This window comes from Populus alba, chromosome 3 (assembly GCF_005239225.2).
Source record: "Populus alba chromosome 3, ASM523922v2, whole genome shotgun sequence".
Taxonomy (NCBI): domain Eukaryota; kingdom Viridiplantae; phylum Streptophyta; class Magnoliopsida; order Malpighiales; family Salicaceae; genus Populus; species Populus alba.
This window is the reverse complement of record NC_133286.1, coordinates 17218207-17237859: the sequence shown is the minus strand read 5'-3', so window position 1 is coordinate 17237859 and position 19653 is coordinate 17218207. Positions and strand designations below refer to the sequence as shown.

The 19653-nt window shown below is 34.2% G+C and overlaps 2 protein-coding genes and 1 pseudogene across 7 annotated transcripts; 2 read left to right on the top strand and 1 right to left on the bottom strand.

The window, feature by feature from the left end:
- Positions 1 to 3385: 3385 nt before the first annotated feature.
- On the top strand, positions 3386 to 9842 carry LOC118049095 (SART-1 family protein DOT2-like; annotated as a pseudogene).
- Positions 9843 to 10040: 198 nt separating this feature from the next.
- LOC118049094 (E3 ubiquitin-protein ligase WAV3) lies at positions 10041 to 14228 on the bottom strand. The gene is made up of 2 exons (XM_035058979.2): positions 13857 to 14228; positions 10041 to 12508 (listed from the first exon to the last, which is right to left on the bottom strand). Exons 1-2 carry the CDS (start codon positions 14082 to 14084, stop codon positions 10697 to 10699), a joined length of 2040 nt encoding a protein of 679 aa, XP_034914870.1. The 5' UTR covers positions 14085 to 14228; the 3' UTR covers positions 10041 to 10696.
- A 2675-nt stretch (positions 14229 to 16903) lies between these two features.
- LOC118049093 (uncharacterized) lies at positions 16904 to 19025 on the top strand. Of its 6 annotated transcripts, none has more exons than XM_035058978.2 (4): positions 16904 to 17137; positions 17952 to 18293; positions 18385 to 18420; positions 18600 to 19025. In XM_035058978.2, the coding sequence occupies exons 2-4, from the start codon at positions 17979 to 17981 to the stop codon at positions 18945 to 18947; spliced, it is 699 nt and encodes a 232-aa protein (XP_034914869.1). In that variant the 5' UTR covers positions 16904 to 17137; positions 17952 to 17978; the 3' UTR covers positions 18948 to 19025. The 6 variants fall into 6 exon arrangements, with proteins under 6 accessions (XP_034914869.1, XP_034914864.1, XP_034914867.1 ...); XM_035058973.2 differs by having other exon boundaries at positions 18385 to 18459; XM_035058976.2 differs by having other exon boundaries at positions 17947 to 18293; positions 18385 to 18459.
- The last annotated feature ends 628 nt before the right edge of the window (positions 19026 to 19653 follow it).

Sequence of the window (19653 nt, the reverse complement as noted above, 5' to 3'; positions counted from 1 at the left end):
AAAATAGTAACATGGAAAATAAACATCCACCTCATCACAATAAACTTCCGAGTTGTTTCCTTATTTTAATTTTATTTTTCCCTTTATAGCAAAATATTTTTTTTGAATGAATCAAACATTAGAAATAATAAAATATTTTACAAAATTATTTTTTTCATAGAAATGGGGATAAAATTTGATTGCAAAAAAAATAAAAAATTATGAAATCTGAAGAAAAAAAAAGATCCCAAACAAAATAAATAACAATCAAAAAATAAATATCAAATTTAAAATATCAAAAAAGTCACGGAGGGTGAGATTGAAAACTATTTGTAATTTAATAAATTATTTATAGATCAAAAAAATAACAGTGGAGTTTAATTAAAAAAAAACATATGTAATCTTATAGCTTATTATAAAATAAAAGGTATTAATTAAAAGGATAGCGACCAAATGTGAAGGAAAAAGAAAATTGAAGAGGTTAACGTAAAATTCAAGGGACTAACATAAAATCCAAGGAAAAAAAAAGGAAGAAAGAAAAAAAAATGGTTACAAACATCAAATCATAAAAGGACTATGGTACAATACATTATATCATCATGTAAAGGACACTGAGATTTTGCAAACACCATCTTAGAAGGTGATATTTGGTACCCAGATAACTCCACACACGTTACCTAAACAATGCAAGATCCATCCACAATAATATTCTCAAGGAACGTTTAAATGTATTGTAAAATCAATGTAAAATGTCTAAGAAGCTTCTATAAAAAAGGAATATTGTTTTTGTTTATAGGAGTATCAAGGTAATTATATTATTTTGAAAAAAAATAAAAAGACTGCAACACCATGAGTGAAAGACATTAGTATTTTTTTTTTTATCTCAAGACTAAAACTGTAATTTCTACTAATAAAAAAAATAATGAATCTAACCCCATACAATACAATAAAGATAATTGTTTAGTGGTAAAAAGACAATCTTGTTTTCGATGCATAGTTCAATACTTTTTTTTTTCAATGGCAAATATGTATTTACAGTATTGTAGTGAACAATATTCAGAGTCTTGCTATAGAATAACTTTTTAAAGAGAATTATTGTTTTTTTTTCATTAAGAACATCAAAATAATTATACTATTTTAAAAAAATAAAAATACTAAGACCCGGGACATTCCTTTTTTTTTTTTAAAGAAAAAAAAATACTAAGACCTAGGCATTTTTTTTTTTAAAGCTAAAATAATAATTTTATTATCTAACCTTGTCCTGTCTCGAGTACTTGGTTTTTTTTTTTTCCAGGGGCAACTATGTATTTATATTATTGAAAAAAAAATTAAAAATAATCCTAAATAAAATAAATAGCAATTAACCTTATTTGTTTGCTGGAAAGTTGTTTTCTTTTAAAAAATAAATTCCAGGAAAAGGGAAAATGAATTCCGATAAAGTATTTTTCGATATTTGGTAGTGTAATGGAAAATAAGTTGGAACTTTCCAGTGTTTGGTTATGTCATGAAAAATGAGTTGGAAAATAACTTATTAATATTTTATTTTTCTCAAATTTACTAAATAATGAGAATAAATCTTACAAATTAAAAAGTTGAATGGGAATAAAATTAAAAAAATATAATTTCATAAATTATCTCAAATAAAATAAATAATAATCAAAATAATAGAGATCAAATCTAAAAAATAAAATAAAAAATTGAAAGATGAAGAAATTAAAATAATAATAGTTAACGTTTCATAAATTATTTCAAATAAAATAAGTAACAATCAAAGAGAATGAGGACCAAATTTGATAGATAAAAAACTTTAATTAAAAAATAATAAGGAAAAATCAGATAATAATTATAAAAATGAGGACCAAAGTTAATATAAAAATTAAATTATAATGGATGAAATTAAAAAACAAATTTTCAAAAGCAAAATATATATAGCAATCAAAAGTTTAAGGATCAAATTTGATATAATCAACAAATAATATGACATTTCTAAATTTTTTACAACTTTCGGAAAGTGTTTTCTGTCAAAAATAAAAGGAAAAATACTTTCCTGGAAACCAACCAAATTTTTCTTTGACTGAAAAGTGTTTTTCTGTTGACCAACTTTTCCAATGACAAACAAACATACAGGAAAGTTTGGAAAGTGATTTTTCAAAAACCACTTTCCAAGAAACAAATCAAATTTAAAATATTAAAAAAGTTACAGGGGATGAGATTGAAAAATATTTGTAATTTAATAAATTATTTACAGATCAAAAAATAGCAAGGAGTTAAATTAAAAAAATATTTGTAATGATATAACTTATTATAAATAAAAAGTAGTAACCAAGAGGATAACGATCAAATGTGAAGGAAAAAGAAAATCGAAGAAATTGACATCAAATTCAAGGAAAGAAAAAGAAGTTGAAAGAAAAAAAAAATGGTTCCAAACATCAAATCATAAAATGACTATGGTACATGTATCATATTATTGTGTAAATGACATCGAAGATCTTACAAATACCACCTAGAAGGCGACACTTGGTGCCTAAATGACTCCACATATGATATCTAAATAGCCCAAGATCCGCCCATTAATATTCTTGAGCAACCTTTAAATGTATTGTAAAATCAATGTAAAATTACCAAGAAACTTCTATAATAAAGGAATATTGTTTTTGTTTATGGAAGTATCAAGGTAATTATATATTTTTTTTTTAAATAAAAAGGACCAGAACACCATGAGTGAAAGACATTATTATTTTTTTTTTTTTTATCTTAAGACTAAAATACTAATTTTAATAATAAAAAAAAACTAATTTAACCCCATACAATACAATAAAAGATAATTATTTAGTGGTAAAAAGACAATCATAGTTCAATTATTTTTTTTTCAATGGCAAATATGTATTTACAGTATCATAGTGAATAGTAATCCAAGTTTTGTTGTATAATAACTTTTTAAAGAGAATTATTCTTTTCGTCATTTAAAAACATCAAAATAATTATACTATTTTGAAAAAAAGTAAAAAGTCTAAGATCCGGGCATTCTATTTTTTTATTTTAAAGCTAAAATAATAATTTTATAATTTAACCTTCTCCTGTCCCGAGTACTTAGTTTTTTTTTTCTTTCAAGGGCAACTATGTATTTATACTATTACAATGAACTACTTCGAGTCTTGTTGCACATTATTTCTCGAGGAGAATTATTTTTTTTTTTTTAATGTTTTTAATTTTCATTGACAGACACGTAATTTTTTTTTTTTTTTTTTAACTAGAGAAACGCAATTGATAGAAAATGAAGTTAAATTACTCAATTATATAAAAAAAAGACGCTTAAATATTCTTTATCTCAAAGTGAAGGAAAAATAGTAAGCAAGAAAGCAACACAGCCAGTCTCTAAAACCCAAACAATAAATACAAGGTACGAACCCCTCTAGCTCTCTATCAGGACTTCCTTTTTTCTCTCTACACTGAATTGATACTAAGATTCCAAATCCATTCCAATAATCTATTTCTCAGATTCTTAGATTTCCAGGGTTCAGGGAAGATTAGGGTTTTAGCTTGGTGGTTAGAATGGATATAGACTGGTCTGAATCTAGGCACGAGCGACGGGAGGAGAGGGATGATGTGGAGGACGAGGATATGGCGGTGAATGGAGTTGAATAATCGAGTAAGCATTCTAGGAAGAAGAGCAGCAGAGGAGATGAGAGGGAGAGGGATCATAGGAGTAAAGACAGATGAACGGTCGAAGAAAACCAGCGGCAATGATGGGAGTAGGGACAGTAAGGCGAAGGATAAAGAACGTGATCGAGAGAAGGCTAGAGATAGGAAATTGCGGGGGAAGGAGAAGGAACGGCAGAGGGAGAAGGAGATGGAAAGAGAAAGAGCGAAGAAGAAGGACAAGTATAAGGATAAAGAGAAGGACAGGGAAAATGATAAAGATAGGGAAAGGGGAAGAGAGAAGACTTAGGAGAGGGAGAGAGACAGGGAAGTGGATCAGGATAAAGAGAGGTCCAGAGAGAAGGTCGGGGCAAACAGAAAGCCATGACGAAGATTATGATAGGAGCAGGGATGACAACGATTATGAACAAGTCTAATTGAGATTAGAGGTAAAGTGTGGAGTGTGGAATGACCCCAATGTTACATGTCGCTAATTGAGATTTTCCTGGTTTTGCTTTTTTGTTGGTGTCCTCCATTGCTGTATTGGGGTTAAATTGTGTTACATCTTGGCGTTTTCTTGATTTTGATGATGTTCTTCTTGTTTTTCTGATATTATTCCATTTATAAGTTCATCCAGCTTCGTGTTATTTTTATGTCCTATTTATCTTTTTAGTTTTTTGGCTCAGGATGAAGGAAGAAAGAAGAAAGAACAATGAAGAAGGCTGAAGTTGGTTCTGATGTCTTAGCATGGGTCAGTAAGAGTCGTCAGATTGAAGAGAACAAAAATGCTGCAAAGGAGAGGGCCAGTCACCTCTCAGAGATTTTTGAGGAGCAGGTTCCATTCTTTACTATGTTTCCTGTATTCTTACTATCATGATTTTTTCCATGCTATTTTGATTGTTAATACTATTATGGTTTAAATTTCCCCGGGACAATATTGGTCAAGGTGATGTGAAGATGAGGAAGCAGACCAGCATAATGCTTGTATGATCCTTTCTGCATATTTTTGTCCTCTATCAATGACTAGTCATTTAAAAACAAGTCTAGACTGGATGATACATTTGTTTCAACTTGGTAGTTTTCATAATCATCAGAGCGAATGAGTTGGTTATGGTCTTATTTGTTCATCAAAAATTTCATTAAGAAATGAGATATTCAAACTCCATCCGAGCTCATTTGACAGCTAGGTTTGTTATTATAACCCACTAGTTTAATTTCTTGGAATTGTAATTGGCAAGTGCAAGGTCATTTTCGTGGAAGCCAAACCATAATGATTTGTATTTGAAATTTTGCGGGCTATATATTTCTGTTTCTGGCTGATTGAATCAGTTATATTTTAGCAAGGAGTTATGGTTTACACTGTAAGATTGTTTTATTTTTTATGGTGGCGCCTTTTGATAGATGTTCTTGCTGGAATTAAGGTTCTCCATGGCCTTGACAAGGTAATGGGAGGTGGAGCAGTTGTTTTGACACTCAAAGATCAGAATATACTCTCAGATGGTGACCTTAATGAAGGTATAAATAGTTGGGTGTTTCCTTCATATACTTTATGTCCAAGTTTCCTATAATGACGAAGCATTTTTGTGTGACAGAGATTTTTGATATGATATGGAGGAGGTAGGCCGGCTCTCTTTATAGAATAGATTCAGAAGATATAAGCGGTGTATGTTAGCATAACTCTGATGAAGTGAACATTCATTTATTTCTCCTTGTAATATGTCCAGCTCTGCAGAAGGCTACGAGGTGATTCCACAAGTAATCGCTTAGAAGATCTAACTCATCTGGAAAGAACTCATCAGATTACTATACTCATGAAGAGATGCTTCAGTTTAAAAAGCCAAAGAAAAAGAAATCATTGTGAAAGAAGGATAAGCAAGATATAGATGCCCTTGAAGTAGAAGCTGTGCCAGCAGGGTTGGGTATTGGAGATCTTGGTTCTAGGGAAGATGGGAGAAGGCAGGCCTTAGAGAGGAACAAGAGAGATCTGAGGCTGAAATGAGAAACAGTGCTAACTGATCAGCTTATGCTAAAGCAGATGAGGCATCAACATCACTTCGACTGCAGCAAACTCCTCAAACTAAAGAGGATGAAGAGGAAAGTCTAGTGTTTGCAGATGATGATGAAGATCTTTATAAGGCACTGGAAAGAACAAGGAAACAAGCTCTTAAAAAGCAAGAGGCAGAAGCATCTGGTTCTCAAGCAATTGCTCTCCTTGCCACCTCCACTTTGTGCAGTCAAATTGCAGATGATCAGAACCCTGAAATTGGAGTCACTAGAAAAAAAATTGTCTTCACTGAGATGGAAGAGTTTCTCTCAGCTATCCATCTTGCTGAAGGTACTTTTTTTATTATATGTTTTGTTTTAAAAAATATTACACAAAAAAGAAAGAGTTCTGATGGGATGGAAACTTGTGTTGCATTCAGATTGCTGATAGCATAATAGTACACGGACCAGAAAATCTTGCATATACTATATACTATGTTGAGCTGCATGACCATTTCTGACTGCTCAAGGTTTATGCTAGCTCTCGACCTTGTATTATTTGGTAAATCAATTTTTCTAGTTATCATAGTTATGCTATCGTGCTGCTGCTTTAGTCACCTATAATCTCCCATCCATTTTACTGTATTATTGTTAAATGTGAATGTGACCTATTTGATGCTCGAGATCAACGGGAAATCACACATTTGACCTGCTATGATGCCTGAGATCGGCCGGAAATCCTAGATCTTCTGCTTTAGTATGCACACACACACTCTATTTGTTACTGATTTTTCAGTCGTCCTTAATTTTCCATACCTAAAAAAATTACCATTGCTTGTGTTGAAAAATTCAAAGCAGTGCTTGTGCTATTTCAGAAGTTCAATAGACTGATAATGAAGATGTTTTCATGGACGAAGATGAACCGCCAAGAGCTTCTGATGAAGAACAAAAGGACGAGGCTGGTGGATGGATGGAAGTTCAAGACAGTGGTAAAGATGAAAACCCTGTTAATGAGGATAAGGAGTAGACAGTTCCTGATGAAACCATACATGAGGTTGCTGTTGGGAAAGGATTATCCGGTGCTTTGAAGTAACTCAAAGAGCGAGGTACACTTAAAGAAAGTATTGAATGGGGTGGCAGAAATATGGACAAGAAAAAGAGTAAGCTTGCTGGCATCATAGGCAATGATGCTGGTAATGATAATGACAAGAAGTTCAAGGATATCCGCATCGAGAGGACAGATAAATTTGGGTGAATTGTAAGCACTTCAGCTGATGATCCGATTAGTTTGTTTTACTGTTGAGTTAGAATTCCTTAGTTTTTATTGCTTTTTTTTTTTTTAACCATTATGCACATGGTGTGGAGATGGGACCTCCAATGGTGCAGGTTCGATAAAGGAGAGTTTGTAGGCCAAATTTCTATGCATATTATATCTCTTGATTCATTGCATGCTTGACCATTTTATTAGCCTACCCTGTAGTAATTGGAATAAGTTGGGCTTATGCTGTGGAATTTGTGCTCCACAGTCTGACTTGCCTCTGGATGCTAATCATTGAGCAGTGGCACTGTTTTGAGGAGTGTTTCATAGCTGCTACTGTGCAGTTGGTGGGTGGGTGTTTATTGTTTTTGTTTGGGGGGGGGTTCTTTCTGGACTGCTTGTTTCATAAACTAGGGTCTAGGGTCTGACCTCGTGGCAGAATCAAGATTGATTTTTATTCTCATCTGTTTAGTGTCCAAAATGAGAAGTGAAAGATTTAGTTATGCATCTGGTTATAAATTAGCGGAAGAGACCTCTGTGATGGCCTTGTACAATTGTGGAGTTTCTCTGAGGTAGCATGCCTCAGACCTACCATGACCTACTTTCTACTTGCGGACATGAGTGGCTGATGTAGCTCGCAGCAAAAGTTTTTATTCGCTGACTGATTATCTAGCAATTTTTTATATTTTGGGTTGTTTCCTATACTTAACAGATTACTCCGAAGGAAGCCTTGGTATGATTTCTCATAAATTCCATGGGAAGGGACCTGGCAAAATGAAGCAATACCAGGAAGAACTGAAGTTGAAGCAAATGAAAAATTCAGATACACCATCCCTGTCTGTGGAGCGGATGAGGGAGGCTCAAGCTCAGTTAAAGACATTAGACACCCTACCTTGTTCTCAGCAGTCATGTTAAACCAGGGTAAGATTTTTTTGTCTAATTTATATCTCAAATATAAGGTGTTACTAATTAAAGCGTAGGAAAATAGTTTGAAGTAGAAAAATGTTAATTATCAAGAACGAGTTATTCTCCAAAAAACATCTGTTAAGAGTATTAAAATGTTTTTGTTGATTTTGATGCAGTAGCCATTCATTTGAGTCTTTATGATTATTTTCTAGTGATAAATTCTTAGAGTTGAAAATATTTCTCTCTCTGCAGTTTAAACGAACTCAACACTGTAATTTTGTTGAAATCTTGGTTCGCATGATGCCTTGATACATTTCAAACTAAGACCTTGCTAGTTTTAGAAAGTGAAGGATTATAGAATAGCATTTGTTGTGCATTTATCTTTCTACAATTGGCTTGATCACCCTTTTTCATGAATTTCATTTGCAGGCAAACCAGTGATCCTAGAAGTGGCTTTGCTACTGTTGATAAGGATCTCCCTGGAGGCTTGACACCCATGCTTGGCGATAAAAAGGTCAGCCAGATTCTTACAACAGTTTACACTGGGATGGTGATAATGATGCAGAAAGGATGCTTTGTGCACGTTTCATTAGGCTGTGGATGCATCATGCAAGTTGTGAAAACTGACATGATTTCTCGTACAATTCGTGGTGGCTTTTTGATATGAACTCTAAATATTAGTATCTGGTGTATTAGTTTGGAAATTTTCATCTCGTAGATTGTTTCACTTTATAGGAACATTCCCTGTCCTTTCTGGAGCATCATTAGCCTTCTCCCTGATCGTATTGCTATAGTGGTTGCAAAGCAGCAGCCTTTTAGTGCTACTCATTTCTTGCATTGTTGTCTCTCTCTCTCTCTCTCTCCCACATGCACACACACCGTCACTGAAGAAAATGAAACTGCGTTATGGGACAATAATGAGTATCATGATTTGCTTCAGAAGCATGCATACCTGGAAGGACGCCTTTTCTTCTTCACAACCCCCTTTCCCCTGCCCCACAAAAAATCCATCTGATTCCCCGGTACCATTTCTGCCACTGCTGTGATTACAATCATTTTTAATCCCAAATGTTTTCCTAGCAACCACCAACCCCTAGCATCTTAAAATCATCTATAAATTCCTACATTTTTTTGCTTCCCAAAATCTCATAACACCAAAATCTTTGACTCCAGCAATCAAACAGCCGTTGTGACCTTAGCTCATTTACCATGTCGCCAGTGATACTTTGTCCAGACTCCAGGAAGGTTGGATTATTCTTGTGTCAAGGAAAGATTTAACTTTGATAAGAAAGTTGTCAGATCAGGTTCATCAGTTTATGTTGAGCGTCTTGTTCAGAATGGTTGTGGATGGCTAGTTGCACTGTTATGGCCCCTTAATATTCACAAGCCTCACCTATTTGTTCTTTTACCCTCCTCTGAGAGGGAAGGGTTTGCTGACTTTTAACACCCTTTCATTTTTATTCCATAATTTATGCCTGCTGATATATTGCTTTGCTTTTTTCCTCCCAGGTTGAGCACTTCTTGGGGATAAAGCGGAAGCTTGAGACTGAGAACTCGAGTGCGCACCAAAGAAGCCTAAAATTTGAAAGTGTCGTTGAAATTTTCTGCTGGAGGACGCATGGCTCAAAAAGAGATTCTGAAAATTTGCGAGCACATTATTCAGTTTCTTTGACGCTAAAAGGGACGCAGTCAGATGGGTATGGATATTTTTCCATTTGTTTTGGTACGGTATAAATGAAGATTCTCTCACATTCTCAGGTGTATGTTTAGTTTGAGCACCAGAACGTTGTCTCACTCTACCAAGCAGGTGGGATCAATTTTTTTAAAATGTAAAAAAAAAAGTCCAGGTGTAGTTTTCTTCGAGCATGCGAGGGTTAATTTAATGTGACCTATCTATCAATCTGAGGTTAAAAATCTATAAAAATATAATTTGATTAAATAAAAAAATTAAAATAATTTATTTAAAGTATTAAGATGTCAATGTATTAGATTAAATTGGATTAATTTGTTGAATTAATGATTATAAAAGTGTAATAACTTGAGAAAAAAAAATTAAAAAAAATTATGAAGTTTAATTTTTAATCAGTTAATGAAATTAAAAAAAAAATAATAAAAAATAAGTTTACCGTTATTAATTTGACTATCAATGACTTTTTGGATTATAGAACTAAAATAATTGTATAAAAAATAAATTATATGGTTTAATGAGAGATGAAATTGAAAAAAAGAAAAAAGAAAAAGAAAAAGAAAACTCGGTTAAATTTTAATGAACCTGTCTTGATTCATTAAACCAGGATGCCCTGTTTTAACAGTGCTTTTGTACTATTTACCTTTTCGCGTTTTTAATGCATGCTGTTTCGTCTCTCATCTATGCATAAAACATGGAGTTTTCCTGCGCCGATTATATCATCATTGCTCATATATATTTACACGTATAATTCACTGATTTGAGATACCCTAGCGTGATAACCTGATGGAGAATCAAACTCTGTTGCCCCCTATGGTTAGAACTTTGGTAACATTTTGCAAGAGATGTCTCGAGGCTTCAACTGGATCAAACTCTCTTGCAAGGAAAGCAAGTTATACTGTTCAAATGAACTGTCGTTGTCATTGGATTACAAAATCTCGTGCATTCGCAAAAAATAATGTCAAAACAACGTGGTTCTGTTCAACCAAACGTAACTTATCCTGTACTCCAGTATCCTATTCAAACAAAAACTAACGAAGCAATAAATCATGTACAAATTCCAATCCAATCCACACAATGATAAACCAAACAACAACAACAATAATGATAAAAAGAAAATTAGAGTTCAAATCCCTAAATTGATTTCATTAACCTACCAGAGTTTCTTCCTCGTGTTAGTAGTAGATGCAAATCAATGCTGATCATTCAAGCTGGAAGACTTTGTTAGGTTGTGGGTGCCAAAGCTACTCTCTGGGTGCTAAGTTGAGAATCTGTGACTTCAATACCATGCTTGTCATAGATGGTGTTTCATAGCTACTGGTAATACTCGTATCTGAGTTCCCACCTTGTGATAGAATTGTTGTGGAGTGACCCCTAGTTGCAGCCCTTTGCCATGAATGAGAACTCATTCCCGACAGAACATATGCGCGCCCCGACCGTTCATACAACTCCCTAGTTTCCATTCTCTCCCTGGTTTCTTTCAACTCAGCTTCGAGCTGATTACATAGATCATCTCCTGCTTGGGAAGAAGCTGTAGTTAGAAGAGTGGATAGTTGCTTTGCCAGCAGGGCCTGTGCACCCTTTAAATCTCCCTTTTCAGCCATCCTTTGTGTCTTGGCAATAGTTTCTGTCACTAGCAAACGATTTCTTTGCCTATCAACCTCCAAACACAGCACCTGATCAATTGGAGATAAAGTTGGAGGTCGTCGAATCTCAACTCTCTCACCTTCTACCTGGACTGTATCCACTGACACCGAACCTTTGTGGAAGCACGAAACTTCCACCAATGATGTGTTTTCCAATTTTTCCTCACCATCAACAGCTGAGGATACAGGAATTGAGAGGAACACCAAAAATTCCTTCTCCTCTTCTGCATACAAGTCTCCAATATCAATCACAGCTTGGTGTCCCTGGTCAAAAATCTTATTCTTGTGTCTCCCAGAAGGTGTTGACAGAATTTGCACTCCTGGTGATGCTGACCTAACTTTGAGTTGAACGTCCCGAGCCACAATACTTATAAGACCACCAATGCATCTTGCAAAAGCATCTTGTAAAATGTTAATTGACTCAATGAAGGAAAATGTGCCGCGGGATGCATCAGATATAGCATGCATTGCAGCAGAATCATGATCCGATCCAAACCCAAATGTGTAAACTGGGAAAGTTGGCTGCTTAGACTCCTCTCTAGATGTATTATTGCTAGGAAAAATTGAAGTTGGTAATAACTTTAGATAATCCAATCTATTCTGCGCATTGTGACTTTGTGTATCACAGCCATCAGATAAGAGGATAATGGTTGCAACTGAATTATGTTGACGCCGTTCTTCAAGAACCTGAACCCCTTTCTTGAGCCCTGCAACGATATTAGTTCCACCAACTGCAGAAATAGAGTCGACAACGCTTGTGGCATCTTCACGGCCACTTCCAGACATTCTCCTAAGTGGTAACATTCTTCGAGCTGATGAAGAGAAAGTCACGATCGAAAGTCGATCAGAAGGGCCCAAGTTCTGTATGATAAAGTTGACCGCACGCTTGAGAAGTATCAGCTTGCTTGCCATGCTACCGCTAACATCCAACACGGTTACAACATCAATTGGTGCCCGCGCACGGTGATGAGGGAGAGTATTATCAAGTGGTGGTGCGAGAATACGGACAAGAACACCAAACTTGGAGAAGGATTCTGATGCAGAAACAGCAGGATATTCTGCAAAAGTCTTCACAGTTATAGCATGGGGTCGAGACGAAAGGGATTGATCTGGAGAGACATCTGAGAGTACTTCATCATCTGAGAAGTGCTCCGCCTCAATTTGAACTGGTGGAACATTGTAAGGAGATACATGAGCATGCAATGAACCGGCACGTTGAAAATTGGGGGCAGTTCTTGGCGCTTGAAAAGGAACATCTTTCCATTTTGAGCGGCAAATAGGACATTTGAGATTTCCATGCTTGGTATTGTCAGCAATGCAATTGAAGTGGAAAGGGTGAGAACACTCAGCATAGAAGATGGCTTCGCCTTGCCCTTTTCTCAGACTCCTCAAGCAAATGGCACATTTTTTCTGCGATAAAATAATAAAATATTATAGCGAAAAAAAGGTACATTTCAACAACTTTCAATGGAGACCATCAAATCAAATGCATGCCAATTTTTTTCTTCTTCTTCTGCACAAGTTCCTCAACTTCGATTATGTAATATCCAACAAACCAAAGACAATAAACAGATAGGATTTTTCACAATATCTTTCTACTCTCACCAAGTCAAGAATAATGATGGCTATATTCAAAGGTGTTCAAAATACAAAGCCAAGCAGGCAACCAAGTTTATGGCATTTCAACACCACAATCAAAACTCGAAAGGCTCTTGAAGACATCCATCTATGAGCGAATGGAGACCGTCGACTATGCCTAAACTTTGAGATTCAAGTTTCTCACCAATTAATTCATGAACTAAAAGCAACCTAAGCATCTCAATTTACTATCACATCAAGAAAAGCAGAAATTAATCAAGCTACTTTCAATTTTTTTACGGAATAAAAAATCACAATCAGGAATGACATTATTGTGACTTTTCAACTAAAAACTTGCAAAGCTAACACAACATTCCACTAATTCTTTGTTGTATGTTCCCGTTTCCCACAAGAAAAAGACGGTTCCTTTCGAGCTTCAACAACAAAAGAATAGTATTACCCACAAAAATATGCTTTTTCGAAAGTCAAGCCTAACTTCCACGCGCGCGCGCACAAGAAAAGGAGAGGATTTGAATCCCGATACAAACAACAAACCCTAAGGAAACAACCGCATATTTTAACCTTCAAATCCCCACTTAATCCCCTACATTCTACAATAAACAGCAAGGCGTCATGTTGTTGCCTACAGCGATGACCTAACATATCATGTGCTTGCTATCCTAATTTTCACGCGAGACCCTCGCAATTGAGAAAACAACAAATTACTTTTTTATTACTTATTGGTTAGATTTATGATCTTAGTAAAAAACGAACAACAACCCGTTAATCAAATCGTTGGACCTCTTGAAGCCTGCTATAGCATAATCAAAATAAATGCAAATTTCAACAACCGCCAACAGCTCTACTTCAATGCTATTATTCCATTGCTCCATTAAATGCATCGCCTGATCTTTCAAGCAACCTTCATCCACTTTTACCAAAACACCCCTAGTCAAACCAAGAACAAGGAGAACACACAACGGCATTTTCGTGATTACAGTCGAACGATGCCGAACTCACAGGGATACCAAGTCAGGTTTTTACGCGTTAAGTAAAAAAATAAATAAAAACTCTGCTCGCCGGGCGGTTACAAAAATAAATCACAGCTATAAACAAAACAATGTAATTAAGATTTAAGAAAACATAAAAAAAAAAAAAGAGAGAGGGGGGGGGTGATTACAGAAGAAGAGTGGAGACTGAAGCTACGAGAGAGACGAGCACTGAACGAAGAAGATGATGATGCTGGGACTGGTGGTGGAGTGGCGGTGGTGAAGCGGGCATTTTCGGTGGTGAAGGTTGTGGGATTGGTGGGGGTGGGGGTGGGGGTCGGGGTACGGGTGGAGTTGGAGAGAAAAGAGAGCTTTGACTTGAGGACTTTTTTGAGCTTGCGCCATGCACTAGAAGCCATTGCTTTGGATTCAGAAATGAAACGGACAAAAGGGCATAAAAGTTTAGTGGGGAGAGAGGAAATGTTAGGTTTATTAGCATGAAGTCCTTTTTTGTAGGAGAGAGAAAAGATGGGATGCCTGCGAGCCAGATTTTGCAAATCAAAAGGAAGTTATTTTTTACGTGTGAGAGTTTAGTCAAAACCACGTTATTTGATACTATTCTCTCTTTTTCTATTTTGGCACCTTTAGGTAATTGAATCTAGATTGTCTTTGATACTGTGTTACTGGTTTTTTTAAAAATATATTTTTATTTAAAAAATAAATTAAAATAAATTATCAAACATATTTCCTAATCAAACCAGTATTAATAAATAATTTTTTTTAAAAAAATTCAATTAGAAAAAAGAGATAATAATTAAAATTAACCGAGTTAAATTATCAAATCCAAAGTCTGGATAATGAAACTAAAATAACCTCATAAAAAATAAATTGAAAAAAAAATCATGAAGCGCAATCCCTAGTAAATTTAATGTCAAAATATGAAATTGAAACTAAACAATCAATTAAAAAAATATAAAAAAAACTCAAGAATATAAAATTGAAACTAAACAATCAATTAAAAAAATATATAAAAAAGACTCGAGTCAACCTGAGTTAATCTGTTAAATTTATAAACCTGATTTATAAGATAAGGATAACCTTATTAAAACAAACTAAAATAAATCATGAAATCTAATTTCCAATCCATTTAATGTTGAGAGATAAAATTAAAAAAAAAATCAATTAAAAAACAAAGAACAAATAAAACTCAAGTAAATCGAGTTAATCTATTAAACTTGTAATTTGAATCATGAGACCAAGATCACCTTAAAAAAATTAATTTTTTTTAAGTTCAATTCACACATAAATCTAATATTTAAAAATGTTATAAAAAAGGTAAAAAAAAATATATTATTATATAATTAGTATGTCGTGGGAGAGTTACAACAAATCTCTCTCTCTCTCTCTTTGTTAATTAATTAATGTTAATTAAGACTGCTGCTTTCCATCCCATTGCATCAATCACTTGGAACGTCGATGAACCACAATTGAATGATAGTGTCATTCGTCAATAGACGTGGATCATTCATGATCCAAAATACAATTTTCATATCTATTTTTTATTTAAAGGGAAGATTATTTCATTTCTAACATGCAAGTAGAGAGACGATTCACTGACTAAGATTTTTGATTCAGTATAAAAATTTATATTAAATTTGAAAATGGATGGAAAAGTCGGAATAACTGTTCAATCAATAGGGTATTTGTTTTTATTTTTCTATTTCTAAATTCGAATTTTAATATTGATATTTAAAGAATTTATTTTTAATATATATTATACATGGAAAAAAATATATTTTCAAGATTGCATGGAAAAATAGTTTTGATTGATACAAAGCTGATCTTGGAATATCCTGCCAATAGAGGAGAAAATCTCAAAGATTTTGAAAAAAATAATTACTGCTAGGTACCAATACAATGATCAAGGAACTTTGTGGTATATCTTAAAACTTAATCCGGGATAAAGTTTGAGTTATGTATAGGAGAGTTAATTCAAGTTAATTTTTTAAAATATTTATTAATTTTTTTTTAAATGATGATATTTTGATTAAAAAAATCAATTAAATTAATAATTAATTTTTAAACAAGAGGTCATGATGGGTTAAAAAGTGAATTAAGTTTTTTAAGGGGATCATTTGTTTTTTTTTTTCTTTAACTTGGACGTCTAAATTGAGTAGGCCAGCATTACAACACACACTCTAGTAGGTTTGGATCATAAATAATTGCAAAATGCTTACGTGTCAATATTTTGTTCGTTCAATTAAACCCCCTTTTTCCGGGTCAATTTAAAGAAATTTATTGAATTTGGTGCAATCTTATTCTAATTACACTATTGAATAAAAAAAGAAATAAAGAAACTTGCGATTCATGTATTATTATAAAACCGCAAGGAAGGGAAAAGACAGGGTGCAGTTTTATTTGAACATCTTTTAAATGTTGCTTTTTACATGTTATGAACTCGGTTGACTGAGCCTACCATCTTTGACTTTGTTTTATTTTTCTATTTAATTTTGATGACCGGATTCATTCTTTCAAAATACAATCCCTACCGAATCCCATGAGAAATCAAATTTTATTTTGAACTCTATTTTGTCAAATCTTATTTGATATTATTTCCGATTTCGATTTCCTAGATAATTAACCACTTAGATTTATTGTATAGATACTAGGCCTCTGCCTGATGGACTGTAATCCACTATTATTATTTTATTGTCGTTGTGCTTGATTGTGGCCGGTTGCTATTAAATTTTATTTTTTATTTTTTCTAAAAGAAACGAGTGATAGTTGAAAAACATCACAAAAATTAATAATAGGTCGACACATGGACCGGCACCGTATGGTACAGTTAACGGGACATGGGCCTGGATTTATGCTGGGCAAGCATATGACTGGCCATGAATCGATACAACATTATATATCTGGTTCATTATACATGATGAACCTGTTTTTTTTTTAATTAATTATTTTTTGTTTTTTAAAAAGAAAACTCGAATATCCATAATCTAGAATTAATCTTCAGGATTTAACGTAACCTAATAATTTAAGAAATAAATGGTCTTATTGTTTAGAGCAATAAATATACATACGATCGATATTTTTTATTTATTCTTAATAAATCCAATGAATCTTAAATTAATAAATAGACATACACGGATAAATACAAGTATTTTTTTTTAATAAAAAAAACAAATCCTATTCAAACAGTATTTATATATCTAGAGAGCCGAGACGTCTAATTACCATGAATGATCAAATAATTAATTAGTTAAGCAAGCAGCAGTTATAGCACATGTGCATCAGTTTTCTTGAAATATCATGGGCTGTGCAAAAGGGAAAGCACGCGTTCTCTTTCCCTAATAGTCTTGAAAATCTCGAGCTAACTTTTGTTTGCTATAATTAAATTAATCCATCACCGATCATATCTCTGGCTTGTTTGAAGATATATTAGGGTTGGTCGCACCCCAATTCACAGGTATCATCAATCTTCATGTCTGGTTAATTGATCTCCTTCGCATGTCTTTTATTTTGTTTTCCGGCGGCTATAGAATTACTTAATTGTTAGGGTTTCTTTTGAGGTAACTGCTATGCTTTTCTCTTTTTACTGTAAGATTCATCCTCCGATTTATGATTTTTAAGTTTAAGAAACTATGCCATGATTTGCTTCGTATGACCATGAAGAAAAATATATATATGTCTATGTCTATATATATATAGAGAGAGGGAGGGAGGGAGGGAGAGGGGAGGGAGAGGGAGAGGGAGAGGGAGAGCTTGTGAGTTGATGGAAACAGTAGAAATTAGTTTCTGCAGTTCCTTTACTCAAAACCTGTCTTTATGTTATATGCTGCTTAAGAATGAATTTGAGAGTTCAGTGCTTGCAGTTGTTTTTGGATCAAGGCTTGCGATTCAATCACTTTACGAAGCAACAACACCAATTCATATGCTTCTCATTAGTCTTGCCTCGCTCTAGATTTAATTGCATATTAAGTAGGGAACCAATCGAATGAAAAAGAAAAACCTCTAATTTTTCCTGGCAATCAGACAAAAGCCATCATCACAAGGAATGCAATATTTAGTTTACGGACATTGCATTATCTATCATCCCAAGATTATGAAACGAGATTTTGAACTTGTTATGAAATTCTAGTTTTTTCCTATTTGGCTTGATTATTTAAGATGTAGATTCTACGCTGTGGGATTGAGATATAGATTGGACTCTAGTCATTGAGTTTTATTAGGTTCAGAACGTTCTCTTTTTCTCAGTATGCCCTTCTTGTTTGTAAGACCAGGAATTTTAGGTCCCTTTGCTCCACACCATGGATTTACTGGAGAATTTTGACAGCAACATGGTTTTTATGGAGAAAGCAGAAAACACTATGGATTTACTGGGGAGTGTGGATCTTCTGGTTGAAAATTTGTGGGAAGCCGAGAGAAGTTACTATCAGCACTTTGATCTCAACTTTCCAGTTCCTGTTGAGAACAATATACCTCCCTGTGGCCTGTGGTTCCCTGCCCAACCACAGATTTCTCAAGCTGAAGCATATGGATTGACACGACAACATCAAACTGCACGAGATGTTGAGGTCATTGATGATGATATTGCTATAATCTCTCCCAACACATTTGATCGAGTATGTCACTTGACACAATGTTTATGGTTGTTTGGCATGTCTTCTTCAATTATCCGATTCTATATAATTAAAATAATCCTCCTTTTACCAGGCCAGGAAGAAAGCTAGGAGAAATCCTGATGCAGAAGTAAGGGAAAATATAAATATGGCCAATCAGGTTCATGCTGTAATTCACTGCTATATCTTCTGTTTCATGTTCCTTTAGTTTAGCTAAACCTTCACCTTTGTGTCTAGTCCTTTATGCAATCAAACTTCTAGTAATCATAAGAAAACTTAAATTCTTACCAACGTCATTTGCTTTGGCAGGCTGGGAGTGTGCCCCAACTCCCTGGATCATCCCAGGCTGTGCCACCATCCCAGTTCCCTGGACCGTCCCAGACTGTGCCACCGCCCCAACTTTCTGGATTGTCCCTGACAGTGCCACCGCCCCATTTTTCAGGATTGTCCCAAACAGCGCCGCCGCCACCAGCACCAGGGTTTTGTTGCCCAATTTGTATGGACGAGATGAAAGAAGCAACATCAACAAAATGTGGTCATGTTTTCTGCAAGAGCTGCATTGAAAAAGCACTAGCTGTTCAGAAGAAGTGCCCTACTTGCAGGATGAAATGTTTAGCGAAATCCATCTTCAGGATCTTTCTTCCGGCATTTCTTTAAAAATTCCTTTATTTGTAATCGTAGACTTTGATTTAACTTAATTTAAAAGACTGCTAAATATCTTATTTTTTTTTTTTATCGTAATATCATAGTCCTAAGCAGTTTTAACAGAGGCTTTCACTTAATTTATCTCAGGAAGGCCCGAAATCATTCTGTTAACTGCATCATGAACTCTGTTATTGACATCAAATTTATTTGATTCTGGAATGTTGACTTTGTAAAGTCTCTGCAATTTGCAGAATTCGAATGCTCAATTTAAAGACTCGGTATGATTTTTCTCAATTCTAGGAGGTGCCTATATTTTTATTATCTGTCAGAGAGTATTAAAGAATTGATTTTTCTCAATCCTGTAGAACGATTCTTGTAAATAATTTATTTTTCTATGACATAATCAAATACTAGAAAGTCTTTTTTAATTTTTTTTTTATTATATTATCAAATATTATAAAAATAATTTACTTTTTAAATTTTTTTTTAAAATCAATTTTTAGCTAACAAATACCTTAGTGAGTGTAAATATTGGAAGTCTCGGAGTAGTTTATGTATATAGTGTTGGGCTGGTGGCCCATTTTTGTATTTAGGAAAGCATTATAGATGTTGCCCCATCTAGCTCTCCGTCTCTGCCAATCCAGAGATCAGCGCAGAGATGAAACGACTGGTTAATAATAAGAAACACACAATTAAGCGCCGGGGAGAAGGAGCAAGG